Source organism: Quercus suber, unplaced genomic scaffold (assembly GCF_002906115.3).
Source record: "Quercus suber isolate HL8 unplaced genomic scaffold, Cork oak 2.0 scaffold_201, whole genome shotgun sequence".
NCBI classification, from domain to species: Eukaryota; Viridiplantae; Streptophyta; class Magnoliopsida; order Fagales; family Fagaceae; genus Quercus; species Quercus suber.
This window is the reverse complement of record NW_027069659.1, coordinates 740,303-759,048: the sequence shown is the minus strand read 5'-3', so window position 1 is coordinate 759,048 and position 18,746 is coordinate 740,303. Positions and strand designations below refer to the sequence as shown.

Here is an 18,746-nt window from a genome sequence, read left to right as displayed (position 1 = left end):
AGTAAAACTGTCTACCGTGCAGTAAAACTTTCTGCTATGCAGTAAAGCTGTCTACTATGCAGTAAAGTTTTCTGCTGTGCAGTAAAACTTCTTGCCGTAAAGCCTTTTGCTGTGCAATAAAGTTGTCTGCTATGCTTTAAAGCCTTCTGCCGTGTGAATGACTACTCTTCATTTTTACTGCAGAAATATTTTTCCACTTCCTGCACATAAACAAATCTAAAACCCAAAGAAAATACCCGTCAAACAAGTGTTAGTTTAAATGGGTTAGCATATTCTCAAACATATACACATATTCGTAAATAAAGATATATGTATATATATATATATTTATGGTAGGATAATGATTAGTTTGTGTCAAAAGTAAAACACATAATAACAAATAAAGAAGAAAGTTTCGGCAGAAAAGGTTTAGCTGGAAAAATAGCTAACACAGTAAATATGATGAAAAGGTGCTACAGCAGAATAACTAGTACAGTAACTAAAGACACCACAGCAGGACAACTGATGTGGTAGACGTGATAAAAACGTGCTACAACAGGATGACTAAATACAACAAATATAAGTTATAATGAGAGAAATCAAATATATTTGCAATTGAAATCAAGTATTGAATCTTCCCATAGAATAAGTAAACCAAGAAGGAACCCAAACTCCAACTTGAACAACCTTGTCATAGGCTCCTGCCATAAAAGTTGTACATTTTGGAGAATAGGCCTAAATAGCTATTAGCTTTTATTTTTGGAGACTTCAAAGAGTGGGTTTGCTAAAAGGGAGGGAAAAGATGGTCTATTGATGCATGTCCCTATTTTTGCCATGTTTTCTCTCTTCTTTTTCTTTCTCTCCGTTGTTTTTTTTTTACTCTTAGTTTCTTACTACTCTCTTGCCATGGGTTGTTTTTCTCACTTGGGTCTTTTCTCTTCTTCTGAGTTCTTTTCTCTGGGTATTTACTACTCTTTTACCATGGGTTTCCTTCCTTAGGTGCTTTTCCCATCAGGTCTTCCCCCTTTTTTCATCGATACTTTCTCCTTCTTTTATAATGAGCTAATTCAATGTGATTTTTCCCTTTTGTCCCTAGGGCTTCACTAATTTTTTTTGGTTTGTTGTGGGCATCCATTCAAGACTACCCACCAATGCATTAGTTGCCCCAATTTTGTTAAAGCTTCCATAGGATCATCATAGGCCAAAGCTCCAAATCTGGTGTGCAAAGCTCTCACAAAAGCTTCCCAACTTGTAAACTGCCCTGTCTCCTCCGCATCTTGAAACCAGACCAAAGCTTCATCCTCCATGTGATAGGAAGCTAAAAGAATCCTCTGATTTGGAGGTGTATTATACAATTGAAAAAATTGATGAGCCTTATAGACCCAACCTGAAGGATTCTCTCCCCTAAATCTTGGAAACTCCAATCTCACTGACTTTGGAATTGCCGTGAGTGAGTCCAATTGTACTGATGTAGTAGTTGGAGATGAAGGTGCAGTCCTCTGTTGCCATTGATTTCCCGCTTCCGTAAGTCCTTGCATCGTTTCTGTTAATGTTTGTAGCACTGAAGTCATCGCATCAATTTTCTGGTGAATGCCTTGTATTTCTTGTTCATGTTGATCAGAAGTGAATGAAAGATTATTGTATTTCTCATTGAGAGCAGCCAAGGATCGTGTTTCTGCCATTAAAACAGAGTTGGCTCTGATACCAAATTGATAGGATCAATTAGAAAATAATGGTGTTTAGGAGTTATTTCGAGGTAACCAACCTCCAAGAAAAAGAAGAAGAATGAAGAATAAGAAGAACAGAGAGAGATTGGAAGTATTAAGAAAGAAAGAGTTCAATCAAATTGGTAAAGTTTCTGCATAATCCCTTGTACATGACTCTCCTGCCTTATATACGGTTTGGTCCACTCAAAACCGTAGTCACAATTAGTTACAGCACTAGTTCCCCTTAGCTGGCATTATTTGGCACCTACAGCTGGCATAGTAACCAACTACTATATTAACACTACATACTGACACGCAAAAGGAGTACACAACACTCACACACCCACTACTACATACTTCAGCACAACTCTTATCATCTGTCTCGTCTTCTCATTCCCTGTCTCGGCTCTCGGCTTCTCACTTTCGGCCCCTCGCTTGCCTCTGTTCTGAATCGAAAATTGGAATCGCCGAGAGGGTTTTTTTTTTTTTTTTTTTTCCCCCTTTTCCCTTTTCGTTTTCCCTTTCCCTTTTCTCTGTTTTTTCGTTTTGGGTTTTGGGGCCTTGGGCCCTTGTTTGTTGTGCATCTGTGACTTAGAGACCAGAGAATGGGTATTTTAATTTTTTTTTTTGAGAATGGGTATGTTTGTTTTGTTGTGGCGTGCCTCATGGGTCTGTGATTCAGAGTAAATATATTATTTTATTTTTTATTTTTTGCTGGGAATGGGTATGTTATATGTGGGTATGTGATTCTATATATATATATATATATATTAAATATATTAAATAGCGATAAACCCGAAACGGTACACCGGTATTGACCGGTATCCGAAATATATCGTACCGCTGACCAAACCGGTACAGCCTCCGGTACGGTATTGACTCTCTTAACTAAAATCCGACTAAAAATTTCTCATTGATAAATGTATTTTTTGTATCATTTATAATTGAATATGTATTGTGGGTTCTAAGTAAGCTCCTTTGTTTTTGGATAAGAAATTTGAGGTTTGATCTTCACTTGCTCCCAAAAAAAACTGATTAGTGTTTTAGTTTGATAATAAAAAACAACAATCAAAAAACGAGTATCATATGTTAAAATTATCTCTCAAGCAAACCAAAAAAAAAAAAATTTGAATATTGAAAATTAATTAACTTTTTTTTTTTCAATGTAAAGAATTGGTGTCTCAGCCTTTGGTCATATTATTTTACTTCCAAACCATTAAACACCCTAAAAACTCTATGAATTGATAGTGTGATAGATGGATCTTAAAACCTTTTAGGCAATTGTATCCTTGGCCAATTGTTAACAAGACTAAAATAATAATAATATCCCTAATTGAATTGAAAAAGATTAGTGAAAATAGCCGAAAAATAATATTAATTTACTCAATATGAGTATAGTAGGTACCGTAACGACACTATAGAGAGCTAGAAACTAGAAAGGGAAACGATTTTCACATTAGTTTTGTATATTCTCCCGCACTATCATAGTGTATAAATTAATTATACCAAGATATGAATTAAAAGAAATTTTATAATATTTTATATAATAGGGTGGGAAAAAAGTAAAATAATGTTGAATTAATCTGCCCAACTAAAAATATTATATACAAGTCATTGTATTGTACCACATTCATCTAAGACAAAAACAAGAGTGCGAGGAGGTATATTGGTTGGTCCCATTTTTGGCCATCCACTTAAGTAGTAATTATTGTTATTAATGTATCTTAGCAGACTTAGTTTTATACGGCCGCTGTCTTAATGGTAATTATCAATTTTGTTAATTAATATTGTTTTTTTTTATTATATACAAGTTAAAAATTTTACTCTAGCTTAATCTAAGTATATATATGTGTGAAGCTCCTCTATATATACTTGAATCTCGGTCTTGGCTCCACACATCTCACACCCCACATCCCACAAATACTTATACTTATGGAGTGATTATCATACCAAGGGTGTGACATGGTATTAGTTAATATTGTTGAATAAAATAGTTGCACTATGATGCCATACAATATTTTATAAGATACATTAATAACAATATTTTATTGTTATTAATTAATCTTAGCAGACTTAGCTTTATACAGCTGCTGTCTTAATGGTAATTATTAATATTGTTTTTTTTATACAAGATATAAATTTTACTCTATTCTAATCTAAGTGTATATGTGTGTGAAATTCACTCTTGGAAACTTGAACCCCGATTTTTGCCCCCCACACCCCACAAGTATTTATATTTATGGAATGACCATCTCGTTAAGGGTATGACGTGATATTAATTAATATTGTTAAATAAAATATTGCACTATGATGCAATACAATATTTTATAATTCAATAAATCTCTATTTTATAGATAATTCGATTATTGTTTCAATCTTTTTAAACATTGCGTTCAAAAATCAACTCCTAGTCAGAGTCCCATTACCGCAGTTAACATTTATTTATGGCATTTTTCCCATCTTCTTATCTACTCGATGACTTCGTTCTTCTTCTTCTTCTTTTTATTTTTATTTTTATTTTTCTAATGGGATCTACTTTTGATGACTTGAATTACAATACCCATTATTTATGTGGCTGCGCTGATCACATTCACGTTCTTATCATAAAAGTGAAAGAGTCTGACTTTGCATGTGTTTTATTTCTATACTCTATAGCGTAAAACCTACATTAGATAAGCGTATCTAAAAGAATGATATGTCATACTCATACTGTAATTCATATTTCAGGTAAAAGATGGATTAAGTATGCATACGCGTTTCTCTGACGATAGGGTAAGGCTCCTGCCAAAACCCTAGCCGCCTAGTAGAAAGTTGTGCCTAGCTCTAGGGTTTAGGCTTCTTTAGTTGATGTCAACTACACTAGTGAGATCTCTTTTACTACGTCAGTAAGATTTTCTCAGTTTTCAACGCTTGTACCTTGGGGGAACATGGAAGACCTGTCGGTGATGTGGAGAAAACTCTCGCTATCAGAGGAGGAGGAGAGGGAGTATAATGGCAAGATCTTTGAATCGACAGAGGGGAGGGTTTTAGCAGCAAAATTTTTTACGCACAGAGTTTTAAATATGGAAGCCATAGCCCGGACCTTCAAACAGTTATGGCAGACGAAGAAGAGTTTCGAGATCAAAGATATGGGAAGTCATGTGGTACTCTTTGTGTTTACGGATAAGATGGATGCAGATAGGGTCCTCTTGGGAGAACCATGGAGCTATGATAAACATCTAGTCTCTCTGCGTCGGATGGAGAAGAATGTTGCGATAAGGGAATTGGTTTTTGACAAAACTTTTTTCTGGGTTCAGGTCCATGATTTACCGGTGGGAAGTATGTACCCAGATGCGGTAGCTGCGATCGGAGAAGTCTGTGGAGAGGTAAAGCAGGGACTTCGTGAATGGGGTAACCATGAGGGTAGCACTTTTATGCGAATTAGAGTTGGGGTTGATATTTCAAAACCTCTGTGCCGAGGGCGTAAAATCCGTCATGCAGATGGGGAGATAGGTTGGGTTCGTTTCAAATATGAACGCCTGCCAAATCTGTGCTACTGGTGTGGCCGGCTTACACATAGTGATAAGGAGTGTGATCTTTGGGTGAGGAGTAAAGGCTCTCTGACTGAAAATGATAGGCAGTTTGGTGCGTGGCTTCGTGCCCCAACTTTTAATGCAAGAAAGTGTGCAACAATCAGGGTGGGTGGTGTAGAGGAGGAGGAAAGTGTTGGGGAGGCGAGTGGTGGTGCTACAAGTCCTGGTCAGCCTTACGGAGGAAGCGAAACAGAGGATAGAAGGGAGACCGTTACAGGTCTGGGAGGGGCGACTGGTTCGTTCCGGGATCATGGTCTGAATCAAAGGCAGGAGGAAGGTGGAGCGGGGGTGGTTACGCCGGCTAAGCCACCCCAGTACGTTACGGAAAACGTAATCTCTGGAGTTGCAGATATTCCGGAGAACACAGCGAGTGACAAGCCGGATTTCCAGGAGATCTTGAGCAAGATTGACGCAGAGATTTCGAAATTTGATCCTATTGCATTGGGCTCTTGTCAACTTGGGCCCACGGGAGCTTTAGAGCAATCTGAGGGCCAGCCCATTCGCAATAACGTAGAGGATATGGGCTTCACTTCAGAGTTAGTTATGCTGGATTCATTACAAGGCAGCCCACTGGTAAACAATGGTAAGGCCCGTAGTTGGAAGAGATTGGCACAGGATAGAAATCCAATTGATGCCCAGCCCGTCCCTACCGTGAAGAAAAGATCTCTACGTGAAAAAGAGGATGGCAGTGAAGTTTTGCAGGTGGAAAAAAAACTTTGTGTTACAAGACCATTATCAACGGTGGAGGCTGCTAGGCAGCTCCGCCGAGAGCCATGAGTTGCCTAGCCTGGAACTGCCGTGGGCTTGGGAACCCACGGGCAGAAGATGAGCTTGAAGTTATTATTCGAGCACAAGATCCCCTAATTGTTTTTCTGTCAGAAATTTGGTCTGGGAAGAAACAGTTAGAAAGAATAAAACGTAAGGTCAAATATGTTGGTTTGTTTACAGTTCCTAGTAATGGTAGAGGAGGTGGTTTGGCCCTCTTGTGGAAGTCAGAGGGTGCTGTATGGGTGGACAGCTTCTCAAAAAATCATATTGATGCGGTTGTAAATGGTGGTTCAGTGGAGGCGTGGAGGTTTACCGGTTTTTACGGAGAACCGGAAGTATGTAACAGGGAGGAAGCTTGGAGTATGCTACGCATGTTGAAATCAAAACCACACTTACCTTGGTGCTGCATGGGTGATTTTAATGAACTCCTACACATGGATGAGAAAAGAGGTGGACGTCTTCGACCGCATGCACAGATGCAAGCTTTCCGAGATACTTTGGATTTTTGTGGCTTCATGGACCTTGGCTTTACAGGTCCGAATTTTACCTGGCATGGTAGAAGACATGGACATTTGATTTGGGAGCGCCTTGATAGGGGAGTGGCTAACTATGACTAGTTATCAAAGTTTCCGGCTGCTACAGTCCGTCACCTTCATTGTTTTTCTTCTGACCATCGGCCCATCATTCTTAGTTTTAACCCAAATAATGAAGCTCAGCGTTGGAGCAAACGTCCATTCCGGTTTGAAGAGATGTGGTTGACTGATAGTGGGTGTAGTGATACAGTAATGAGAGCATGGCAGGTGGATCACCAAGGGACCCCTATGTTTAAAGTTACAAAGAAGATTAAGAAGTGTAAGAAAATGCTGAAGTCTTGGAGCAAAGAGCACTTTGGAAGTGTCAAGTCTCAGATTGCAAAGAAAAAGGAATTATTATGGAAAGCTGAAGAAATGGCTGCCAAAGGAGGAGAATATGAACCAGTTACAACCCTTAGACGTGAACTCAATATTTTGCTTGATAAGGAAAGCCGAATGTGGAGACAGAGAGCCAGAACTCAATGGTTGGCAAAAGGTGATAAAAATACAAAGTTTTTTCATGCGGTGGCAACCCAAAGAAAAAGAAGAAATTTTATAAAGGGAATCCGAGATGAAGATGGGGTGTGGCAGTCAGAGGAGGAGGCATTGTCTTCAATATTTGTTGATTATTACACTAGGCTCTTTACTTCATCAAATGCTCATGATATTGACCGAATCTTGGGAGGAGTGAATAAGGTTGTTTCTGACAGTATGAATGCTGAATTGATGAAGCCTTATTGTAAAGAAGAGGTGGATGCAGCTATCAAACAAATGGCGCCTTTAAAAGCACCAGGACCAGATGGGATGCCTCCAATTTTTTATCAGTCCTTTTGGCAGAATGTGGGCTCAGAAGTTACCGAAGCTGTTATATCCTGTTTGAATTCTGGTACTCTCCTCAAATCCATTAATCATACTTTTATTACATTAATTCCCAAGGTTGACAATCCTGAAAGTGTTACAGAATTTAGACCCATTAGTCTATGCAATGTGCTTTATAAAATCATTAGTAAAGTTATTGCTAATAGGCTTAAACCCATCTTAAATTCTATAATTTCTGAGGCTCAAAGTGCTTTCATTGCTGATAGACTTATCACTGATAATATTTTGATAGCTTTTGAATCTCTGTATTATATGAATACACAATGCTCAGGAAAAGAGGGGTATATGGCCTTGAAGCTCGATATGAGTAAGGCCTATGATAGGGTGGAATGGGGTTTTTTGGAGAGAATTTTATTACATATGGGGTTTGCCGAACCGTGGGTTTTAATGATAATGCAGTGTGTATCTACAGTGACATATTCCATACTCATCAACGGAGAGCCAAAAGGTTTTATCCAGCCTTCACGTGGTTTGAGACAGGGTGATCCTCTCTCCCCCTTTCTTTTCCTGTTTTGTGCAGAAGGTCTAAATGCTCTCTTATGCAAAGCAGCTGAGGATAAGGAAATAACGGGTCTATCTCTATGCCGACAGGGTCCAAAGATTACTCATTTGTTCTTTGCAGATGATTGCCTCTTGTTTTGTAGATCCAATGTAACTGAATGCCAGAAAATTCAGCAACTTCTTGGTTGGTACGAAGCTGCTTCGGGCCAGAAGGTTAACAAGGCCAAGACCACTTTATTCTTCAGTAGAAATACTCGTGAGGAAGCTCAACAAGAGATTAAGGATCTTTTGGGAATGCCAGCCATAAAGCACTATGATAAATATTTGGGTTTGCCATCTTTTGTGGGGAGGCAGAAGAAAGCTTGTTTCAATCAAATTAAGGAGAGAATTTGGAAGAAGATGCAAGGGTGGAAAGAAAGACTGTTATCTCAAGCAGGAAAGGAAGTGATGATTAAGGCCGTGATCCAATCCATCCCCACCTATTCCATGAATGTGTTTCGCTTGCCACTAGGTTTGATAAAAGATATAGAGTCCATGATCCGTAAATTTTGGTGGGGAAATCAAGACAATACAAGAAAAATGCAATGGGTGAAATGGAGGACACTTTGCTCCCCAAAATCTCTAGGAGGTATGGGGTTTCGTGATCTTCGACAATTTAATGATGCTCTCCTTGGTAAACAGGTGTGGAGACTCTTCCATGAAAAAGATACTTTGCTTTATAAAGTGTTTAAGCCGAAATATTTCTCTACGGGTTGTATCCTTGAAGCTGAAATCAACCAAAGGAGCTCTTTTGCATGGAAAAGTATAATGCAAGCAAGGGATGTTATTTGTAAGGGTGCTAGATGGCGTGTTGGGGATGGCTCTTCAATAGATATCTGGAAGCATAGATGGCTGAACTCCTTAGGGGGTGGTAAAATCCTGTCTCCTAGGCAGGACTCTTCTTTGGCTGTAGTTAAAGATTTGTTTATCACCGGAACAAAGATGTGGAACTCTGACCTCATTGATCAGAATTTTTACCCTTGGGAGGCCGCAAATATTAAAAGCATGCCTGTTAGTTTCCACACGGATAGGGACCTACTCATTTGGCCGTGGACCTCTGATGGAGCATACTCTGTCAAGAGTGCTTACCGGTTTATGGCTTATGAATTGCTTTTATCCCAGGCTGGTTCGTCAAACCCGGAAGCTTCAAAAACTTTGTGGAATGGTATCTGGAAGCTTAAGGTACCTAATAAAGTGAAACACTTCATGTGGCGGGCATCAAATGAGTCTCTTCCAACAAAGTCTAACCTCTGTGCACGGCATGTCCTTCATGATAATAGCTGTGGTCTATGTGACGAGTTTCTTGAAGATGTCATCCACTGTTTATGGTCATGTGACCATGCCAAGTGTATTTGGCTCTCGGATCAGGCTTTTCACTACCCAAGTACAAGGAAGTTTAGAAGCTTTGGTGATTTGGTGTCCTTTGTGCTTTCGGAATTATCCTCAGGTACTGCTGCGCTTTTTTCCGTGGTGTCTTGGTGTATATGGACTCGACGGAACAAGTTGAGAGAAAGGCAATCAGTGTGGGATGTTGGAGAGACAGTGAAGAAAGCAAGGAAGCTGTTGCAGGAGTTTAATGATGTGCAAGAGAGTCCTTCAAGGCTGGTTCTTCCACGGGTGGAGGCGAGATGGAAGCCACCTGAAGCAGGGGTCTTCAAAATCAACTTCGACGGGTCGGTGTTTGAGGACAGGGCACTTGCTGGTCTGGGCGTTGTCATCCGTGACGAGTCTGGGCTGATCATTGCGGCCCTTAGTCAGAAAATACTTTGGCCAAGCTCGGTGGACATGGTTGAAGCTCTGGCAGCAAGGAGAGCTCTTGTTTTCGCCCAGGAGATAAGCATCTTCAAAGCTGAAGTAGAAGGTGATTCCCTGAATATAATACAGGCTTTAAAAAATCCTAAGCCAAATAGAACTTAGCTGGGTCATATTGTTAATGATATCCAAAAATTAAGGGATAGCATGCAGTTTTGTAACTTCCTTCACACACGTAGGGGGGGTAATAAGTTGGCCCACTCCCTTGCAAAGAGAGCAGTTTTAGCTGCTGATACGGATGTGTGGTTAGAAGAACTACCACAAGACTTGATTGATGTACACCAGTTTGATTTATCGTAATAAAGTTGACTTACCTTTTCCTCAAAAAAAAAAAAAAATTCATATTTCAGGTTTTTATTCATTCTCTCTTTAACTAGAAAGGGATACCATGAACACGAGAAATCCTATGCTTCTTTTAAGCTTAAATGGATAAGATATATTGTACATTTGGGTGGTATAACTGGTAAATGTTGGGCGCCCTTGATTTTGACAAACTTTCTTATTTGGAATAATCAACAAAGCAAATTTCTTGAAGTTCAATTACATACAGATCGATGCCTTCCAACAACGATGGAAGTCATTCAAAAAATACAACTAAATGCAACCAAATTCTTGTATATAACATTTAAATTTTCTACACATGCATTGTGGACATAAATACCTGTTAAGAAATTAAATAATAATGACTTTACTTTGATTGCTATTTTTGCTAGAGGGTTTTCGAAAATCTCTTTTTTATAATTTGAAAATATATATGTTTAATATTATATGAGTTAAATATGTATTTTGGGGATATATACTTTTATTCTGAAATGAAAAACCTGTTATTTGAGATCATTAGGTATGGTCCCCCATCTGATGACTCATTGGTGACCATGAGAGGTACTAAAATCCTCATCCTTTCAAAGCAAACTTATCACTTACCACACCAAACTGTCTAAACTCTAAACACGGTAACAGTGAATGTGGACCACTGCCGACAAGGATGCGTCGTGGTTTGGTCTCGGCCGGTAGGCCCCAATTTGACCTCTACAGTCTACTTTTTTTTTTTTTTTTTTTGATGAATTGGCCTCTACAGTCCACATTCACTAAAAAAAAAACACCTAAATGCATGGATTGAGATCATGTATCACACTTAGGGTACGGTATTGCATTTGATGCAATTTTTATGAATGATTTAAATTGATAGTTGCAAAAAACAACTTTCAATCTTAATCATTGATTAAAAGAGTGAAGAGTTAAAAGTAAAAAGTAAATTTTTTTTTTTGGTGAAAGATGGTAGGGTGAATTACACCCGGTGCAATACCCACTAAATCCTAATCCCTAAATGCATACATGTATGCATTGTAGGAATACAAGTTTCAGGTGTGTGCTGCAGTAAAATTTAACATGTATCTTCTTTGAGTTTATGTCTTAAAAAAATTTATAACTTTTGCCACAACTAGCACATTGTAACTATTTATTTTCTTGCTTTCACCTCCCTTTTAAACTCTATGGAATGGGCCACATTTTTATATTGAGAGAGTTTATTTTTATTTTTATTTGGATAGATGTGTATAATATTTCTAACTAATTGAACCTATACGTATCCAAAATTGATCATGTGTCTAAATCCTATTATGTCTAGTATGCACTAGACACAAGCCGTATCCAAATTTAAATATAGTTCTTCCTTCACTTGAACTAACAAGAACCCACTTTGTAATAAAGAGCGTGGGAGATTAATTTGAAGACAAAATTGAAAATTTGAATAAAGTTCTTTAGGTGGGCTTCATTACTATATTAATTAAATTCAATCATTCTAAATGTCTGAATTTAATTGCAAAACATAATGTACTATATCTAAATAATTGTTTTAAGTTTTACCCTTGGATTTATAAGTGCTTAAACTACCATTAAAAGTATATAATTTTTAAAAATCACATTTTTTTTAAAGTTTTTTTTTTTTGCCTAACTATTGGGGTGGAGATGAACTTGGACATGGCCCGAGAATTTGAGCTAAATAAGAAGATACACCTGTGAAATGGGCCCGGCCCAAATTACAGGTAACCATCGAATGATCTTCCTTGGGTTAAGAGTAAACAATACTCACCATCAAGGAGAGACGAGGTGACCGCTTCTTCCACATTCTTAACCAAGGTGAGGGGCGTGACCGGTACCTTGAGGTAATGGAGGAATCTCGAGAAGCTCTTTTTCTCCTTGGTTATGAATTCCCATTTCTTAAATTAACTCCGAGGGACATGAAGAAGAAAATGCAAGGCCCAATGAAACAATCACCTTCGCATTAATAAGGCTCCTTATCTAATGTCAGCCGCACCAAATGTTGAATGACTAGTCTGAATAATGGAAGCACTCCTAAAAAGTCCTCATTTATGATCAAAAAATGGCAAAGTGGGAGTTTGATGGGACAAGTATCCCCCAAATCCAGTTGGGGGCAAGCCAGCTGGAGAAAGAGAAGGAAGGGGAAGGAGTCTATAAAGGAGGAAAGGTGCGACAGGATGGGGGGTTCAAAAAATTAAAGAGAGAAAATCCAAGCAAGAAGAAGAAAGAGAGAAAGAGAAATCAGAGAGCTTTTTACTAGATTTTTCCATTCCTATGTATCTCGGGAACATTGTTTCCTTATATATAACAGTTTGATTTAGCCCTTCTTCGCCTTCAACTTATTGCTTAAATCTCCCATTGTGGTTTTTTCTCCCATTTTTTTAGAAATTAATTGTGTAGATCAAATATCACCCTCATTGTCTATCTGTTGGTTGTTTTTAACTCCCACACAAACTATTTTTTTTTTTTTTAAATATTGATAAATATAAGCAATCTCAAATGGACATGAAGATTTTTTATTTAAAAAAAAAATTAGAGACCATTTCAGTGGGCCTTAAGTATACTTTTTTTTTTTTTTTAAATTCCCACTATTTTTCTTTTGATAATTAGTACAATGGGGAGCGGGATTCGAACTCAAATTCTTTGTATAAGGAAGAATAAGAAAAATTAAATAATGTAACTGAGTCTGAGTTAATCGGATTGAATGGCTGTTCGATTCCAAATCAAACTCCAACCAACACGTAAAATCGATACCAAAATATTATGTACTACTTCTAATAGAAAAACCAAAGCAAATACCCAAAATGGAATTCACAACATTGATTGAAATGATAGAGGGCCCTCGCACTTGCAGTTTATTTTTATCTCTTAACTAGGATATTCTTTTGATTCTTTGCTCTAGTTGCCCTTAGAGCATCCGTATCAGATGTGCCAAATGTGCCAAATGCCAAATATTTGGCACATTTGGCACACCAAACACTAAAAACACTCATTTATCAGATGTGTTAAATGTTCTAAATTTTTGCAATATGCTACAGTGCCATCACAAATTTGGCACTGTACGGACAAATGTGGCATAATATATATTATTATTTTATTATGTATTCTCTCTCCTCATATCATATCACTCTCTCCGTCTCATCTCTGTCTTCTCTCTCATCTCTGTCTTTTCTCTTCGTCTTCCACAGCACACCGAAGACCAATGGCCACCACTCAACGCCGCCGATCACACCACTCGACGTCGCCGACCAATGGCCACCACTCTTCTCGCCTCGGGTTCTTTTTTTTATCCTTTTTTCTTTTTTCCGTTCACTTTTTTTGGCTGTGATTTGATGGGTGGGTTCGGATGGGTAGATCGGTGGTGGGTGGGTTCGAGTTGTGGGTTATGGCGGTGGGTGGGTTGAGTTTCATAGGTTGATTGTGGGTTATGGCGGTGGGCGAATCGGCTGGTGGTGGGCGAATCGATTGTGGGTTATGGCGGTTATGGCGGTGGGCGAATTGGCTGGTGGTGGGCGAATCGATTGTGGGTTATGGCGGTGGGCGAATCGACTGGTGGTGGGCGAATCGTCGGTGATGGCGAATCTCTGTTCTGATCTCGGTGGTGGGTATTTTTTTTTTTTTTTCTGGTGATCTGTTCTGTTCTATTTCTGGTTTTTTTTTTTTTTTTTTTTTTTTTTTTCCTGGTGATCTGTTCTGTTCTGGTATGTTTTCTGGTTGTGGTTGTAGTTGTTGTTGTTGTTGCTGCTGCTGCCGCCGCGGTGGTTGATGATGACGATGATTGGGGGGAGGAATTTAGTATATTATTTTAATATGTAGGAAATATTATTTTAATGTATAGAATTGTAGTATAAAACATCTGATAAATGAGATGTTGTAAAATGGCGTGGTAAAATAATAAAGTAGGGTTTTAATGTGACAAAATGGCATAATTTTTGCCACATCTGATGCGGATGCTCTTAGGATCACATTTCCAAACTTGTTTTTACTATGTCATGCGCATTCCACGCGTAATAACTTATCAACAACATCACTGTTGTTTTGCCACGGGGGTTGGTGGACCCACAGAATTATTAAAGAAGAAGGCATTTACCTACCTACTAATATAGCAAATGGGCAATTGAGGACAAAATCGTAATCACAAGGGCCTGTAACATAGGCAGGTCTAGGCTTTAATAAACCATCACTGCCCACACAAACCCTCACACGTGTCCTAACCTTTCACCCTCACAATCCCACACTTATCACTAACCCCCCGTTCGATTCTGACACGTCGCATTACAGATACGAGGCCCTTAACAGTAACCGTTGGATGAGAGCAGACCCTTCTTGGAAACCCAATCCTGAAGGGTGGAAACGTAATTTTGACATACAAAAGCCCCTATATATGGGTAAGCAAACGCTATGGGTGAGGAAAAAAAAAGAAGCCAAAACACTACGGCTGATAAAATCGTTGAAACTCTTATTAATCTTATAATCTTCTTATCTAAAGATTTTCAGAGTTTGGGTCTCTTTAGGGAATGCAGAGAGATGGTTGGAGCTTCGCTGACAAGGCCTGAACTCAGTTGGCGAGCCAAGAGCTGTATGGGCGGTCGGACTTGCCACCGCAAACACGTCGAAGACGGGTGACCGTCTGATACTTCTAAATTCATCAATTGATGTTCTTTCTTTCTTTCTTAGTCAGAATATTAAAGTGGTTGTTTTTTCCTTTTCAAAAGCTTAATTTTGTAGCAGAGGGTGAAAATTTTAAGAGCAAATGGGTGACAACAAGTGTAAAGATGGTAGTTCAGCGTTGCTACATGGGAAATACGAGCTTGGTCGGCTTCTGGGTCATGGTACTTTCGCCAAGGTGTACCATGCCAGGAACTTGAAGTCCGGGAAGAGCGTGGCGATGAAGGTTGTGGGCAAAGAGAAAGTGATCCAAGTGGGTATGATGGAGCAGATCAAGAGAGAAATCTCGGTGATGAAGATGGTACAGCATCCAAACATAGTCGAGCTCCACGAAGTTATGGCGAGCAAATCCAAGATCTACTTCGCCATGGAGCTCGTACGTGGAGGCGAGCTATTTTCGAAAATCGCTAAGGGTCGGCTAAGAGACGACGTGGCGAGAGTCTATTTCCAACAACTCATCTCCGCCATCGATTTCTGCCACAGCCGTGGAGTCTACCACCGAGATCTCAAGCCCGAGAACTTGCTCTTAGACGAAGAAGGCAATTTGAAAGTCACTGATTTCGGTCTCAGCGCTTTCACTGAGCATTTGAAGCAAGATGGGTTGCTACACACAACGTGTGGCACGCCGGCTTATGTGGCGCCTGAGGTGATTGGAAAGAAGGGCTACGATGGTGCTAAAGCAGATCTTTGGTCCTGTGGAGTTATCCTGTATGTTCTTCTAGCTGGGTTTTTGCCATTTCAGGACGATAATATTGTGGCCATGTATAGGAAGATTTACAGAGGTGACTTCAAGTGTCCGCCATGGTTTTCTTCAGAAGCTAGGAGGCTGATTACAAAGCTTCTCGATCCGAATCCGATGACGAGAATCACAATCGCGAAAATCATGGATTCTTCTTGGTTCAAAAAGTCAGCACCCAAGTCAATCCTAACTAAAGAGGAGCAAGAGTTTCAGGAGTACGAGAAGTCACCATTCAAACAGTCCGAGACTCTGAATGCGTTCCACATAATATCGTTGTCTGAAGGGTTCGACTTGTCGCCGCTGTTCGAGGAGAAGAAGAGGGAGGAGAAGAAGGAGCTGAGGTTCGCGACGACGAGGCCGGCGAGCAGTGTGATATCGACGCTGGAGGAGGTGGCGGCGAAGAGTGGGAATTTCAGTGTGAAGAAGAGCGAGTCGAGGGTGAGGCTTCAAGGAAACGAGAGTGGGCGTAAAGGGAAGCTGGCTATTGCGGCGGAGATTTTCGCCGTGACGCCGTCGTTTCTGGTGGTGGAGGTGAAGAAAGACAATGGCGATACCTTGGAATACAAACAGTTCTGCAGTAAGGAGCTCCGGCCGGCTCTTAAAGACATCGTTTGGACCTCGCCGGCCGACGATTCCACACTACATGCTTAAATCTAATATTTGTGTGTGACTATTGTTGTTGTTGTTGATGTTATTATTGTGATTATTATTATTATTATTTGTTTTCAATTATGGTGGAAGAGAATTGAAACATTGGGGACTAGTAGAAGACTATGGTCTTTTGTGTCACCAAAAGGGTGATCCTCTGTGAATCAATAACTTCGTTTGTTTGGTTATTTCAGTGCGTGATGTTTTCATTTTTGTTTAGTATATGCAACTGTGGCTTGTTCTCACACGGCCTTCTGGCCTGCTCTTTTTGACTTTTTCTTTTCTTTATTTGCTCGTACGTAATTACAATTTTACTGATATCTGATAAGTTGAAATAATGTGGTCTAACTTTCTAAGCTTATCATATGGTATATCATTCTTTCTGCATCCGTTAAGTTATACTTGGTTATGGTTATAAAGTGTCTTATTGTATAATAAGAGATTTAGGAGCCGTTGGGTAATGTTGTTTTATTAATTTTGTTTGTATTTTTTAAAAATATATATAAATAAAAAAGTGTGTAAAAATACATGTAATGTTATTTAAAAACTTAAAAATATGTTATAGGTTGAAATTCTTTCAAAATTTAAAACTCATTCATTATAACTAAAATATTTCTAATAGAGATGTTTAAATCTCAAATTTTTTTTCAATCATTATAACCATGGAATATTCATAAGAACAAAACTTAGATACATGCATTAGAACGTTTAATTAAATTCAACATGGACCAATAATTTATAGATAATATTTGTCATTTTCAAAGAAAATTTAATGGGGGTGTTCATGTATTACACCTGAATATTGGATCTAAATTTTAACTTTTCAAAAAAAAAGTTATAATTCAAGCTTTACACACATAACGCACTAAAATCCTCTCACCAATAAACTCATCAAAGTAAAAAAAAAAAAATCCTCTCACCAATAAACTAATCAAAGTTTTTTTTTTTTTTTTTAACTTCGTTTGTTTGGTTATTTCAGTGCGTGATGTTTTCATTTTTGTTTAGTATATGCAAGTGTGGCTTGTTCTCACACGGCCTTCTGGCCTGCTCTTTTTGACTTTTTCTTTTCTTTATTTGCTCGTACGTAATTACAATTTTACTGATATCTGATAAGTTGAAATAATGTGGTCTAACTTTCTAAGCTTATCATATGGTATATCATTCTTTCTGCATCCGTTAAGTTATACTTGGTTATGGTTATAAAGTGTCTTATTGTATAATAAGAGATTTAAGAGCCGTTGGGTAATGTTGTTTTATTAATTTTGTTTGTATTTTTTAAAAATATATATAAATAAAAAATGTGTAAAAATACATATAATATTATTTAAAAACTTAAAAATATGTTATAGATTGAAATTCTTTCAAAAGTTAAAACTCATTCATTATAACTAAAATATTTCTAATAGAGATGTTTAAATCTCAAATTTTTTTTCAATCATTATAACCATGGAATATTCATAAGAACAAAACTTAGATACATTAGAACGTATAATTAAATTCAACATGGACCAATAATTTATAGATAATATTTGTCATTTTCAAAGAAAATTTAATGGGGGTGTTCATGTATTACACCTGAATATTGGATCTAAATTTTAACTTCTCAAAAAAAAGTTATAATTCAAGCTTTACACACATAACGCACTAAAATCCTCTCACCAATAAACTAATCAAAGTTTTTTTTTTTTTTTTTGGAGAAGAAACTAATCAAAGTTATTTGTTTTCTTTTTTACTATCATAGATATGCTAGATATTTTAGTGGGGCACCAAAATAATAAATCCTCCTCTCAATAATTCTCAAACTTTTTATAATTGTTGGAGGAAAAAAGAAAAAAAGGTAATGTGCAAATTAATGATTTTCAGGCCGCTACATGTAAATGTAATACGTCTAGCGCGTGCAACCTTCGCGATTAGGAAAAGTAAAAGAGTGAAAAAGTGCTAAATGACAGCTCTTTTTTTCTTGGTGGGGTCGAACTAAACTGATAAAGCTCTGCACGGTCTATCACGGTAAATAAAAAGTCGAGGTGTCTTTCATGATTGGGCCAACTTTCTTTGAATAAGGCATAGATTATCTCATTAGTCATTACCTCCTTCTCAATTATTGTCCTTGCCCTTCCAATCAAAGCCTTCCATCCTTTGCTTATATCATTTTTTTTCTTTTGGATAAAATATATTTATATCATTTTATAGCGGAAAAAATGAAGATAAGATTAAGTGGATTAAGGCAGCCACCCCTTCAATCTTCATAGGTTCATTATCGTTTAATGTTATAATTCCACGTGCATGGAAGGGGTTTACATTTTTGGTGGTTGCGTAAGCTTACCCCCAGTAGACTAAACTCCTCCATGAAATTTTGATGTTTTTGATTATTGATTTTTATTTTTTAATGTATGTATAAAGGCCAATTGGAATTACAATTACTTTTAGTAGTAGGGTCCTGTTAATAAACCATTTAAGAACAATTTTTACAACACTTTTATAATAAATATAAAAAGTTGTCATACATGTTTCTAAGCTTTTTTTAATTTTTAATTTTTTGGTT

The 18,746-nt window shown here is 37.9% G+C and overlaps 1 protein-coding gene across 1 annotated transcript; it reads left to right on the top strand.

Moving 5' to 3' along the window:
• The first annotated feature begins 14,547 nt into the window (after nt 1–14,547).
• On the top strand, nt 14,548–16,449 carry LOC112038486 (CBL-interacting serine/threonine-protein kinase 6). The gene is made up of 2 exons (XM_024071292.2): nt 14,548–14,771; nt 14,865–16,449. Exon 2 carries the CDS (start codon nt 14,903–14,905, stop codon nt 16,205–16,207), a length of 1,305 nt encoding a protein of 434 aa, XP_023927060.1. The 5' UTR covers nt 14,548–14,771; nt 14,865–14,902; the 3' UTR covers nt 16,208–16,449.
• Nucleotides 16,450–18,746: the final 2,297 nt, after the last annotated feature.

Excerpts from the sequence above, each read along its gene's own strand:
- LOC112038486 (XM_024071292.2), top strand. The coding sequence starts at position 14,903 with ATGGGTGACAACAAGTGTAAAGATGGTAGTTCAGCGTTGCTACATGGG.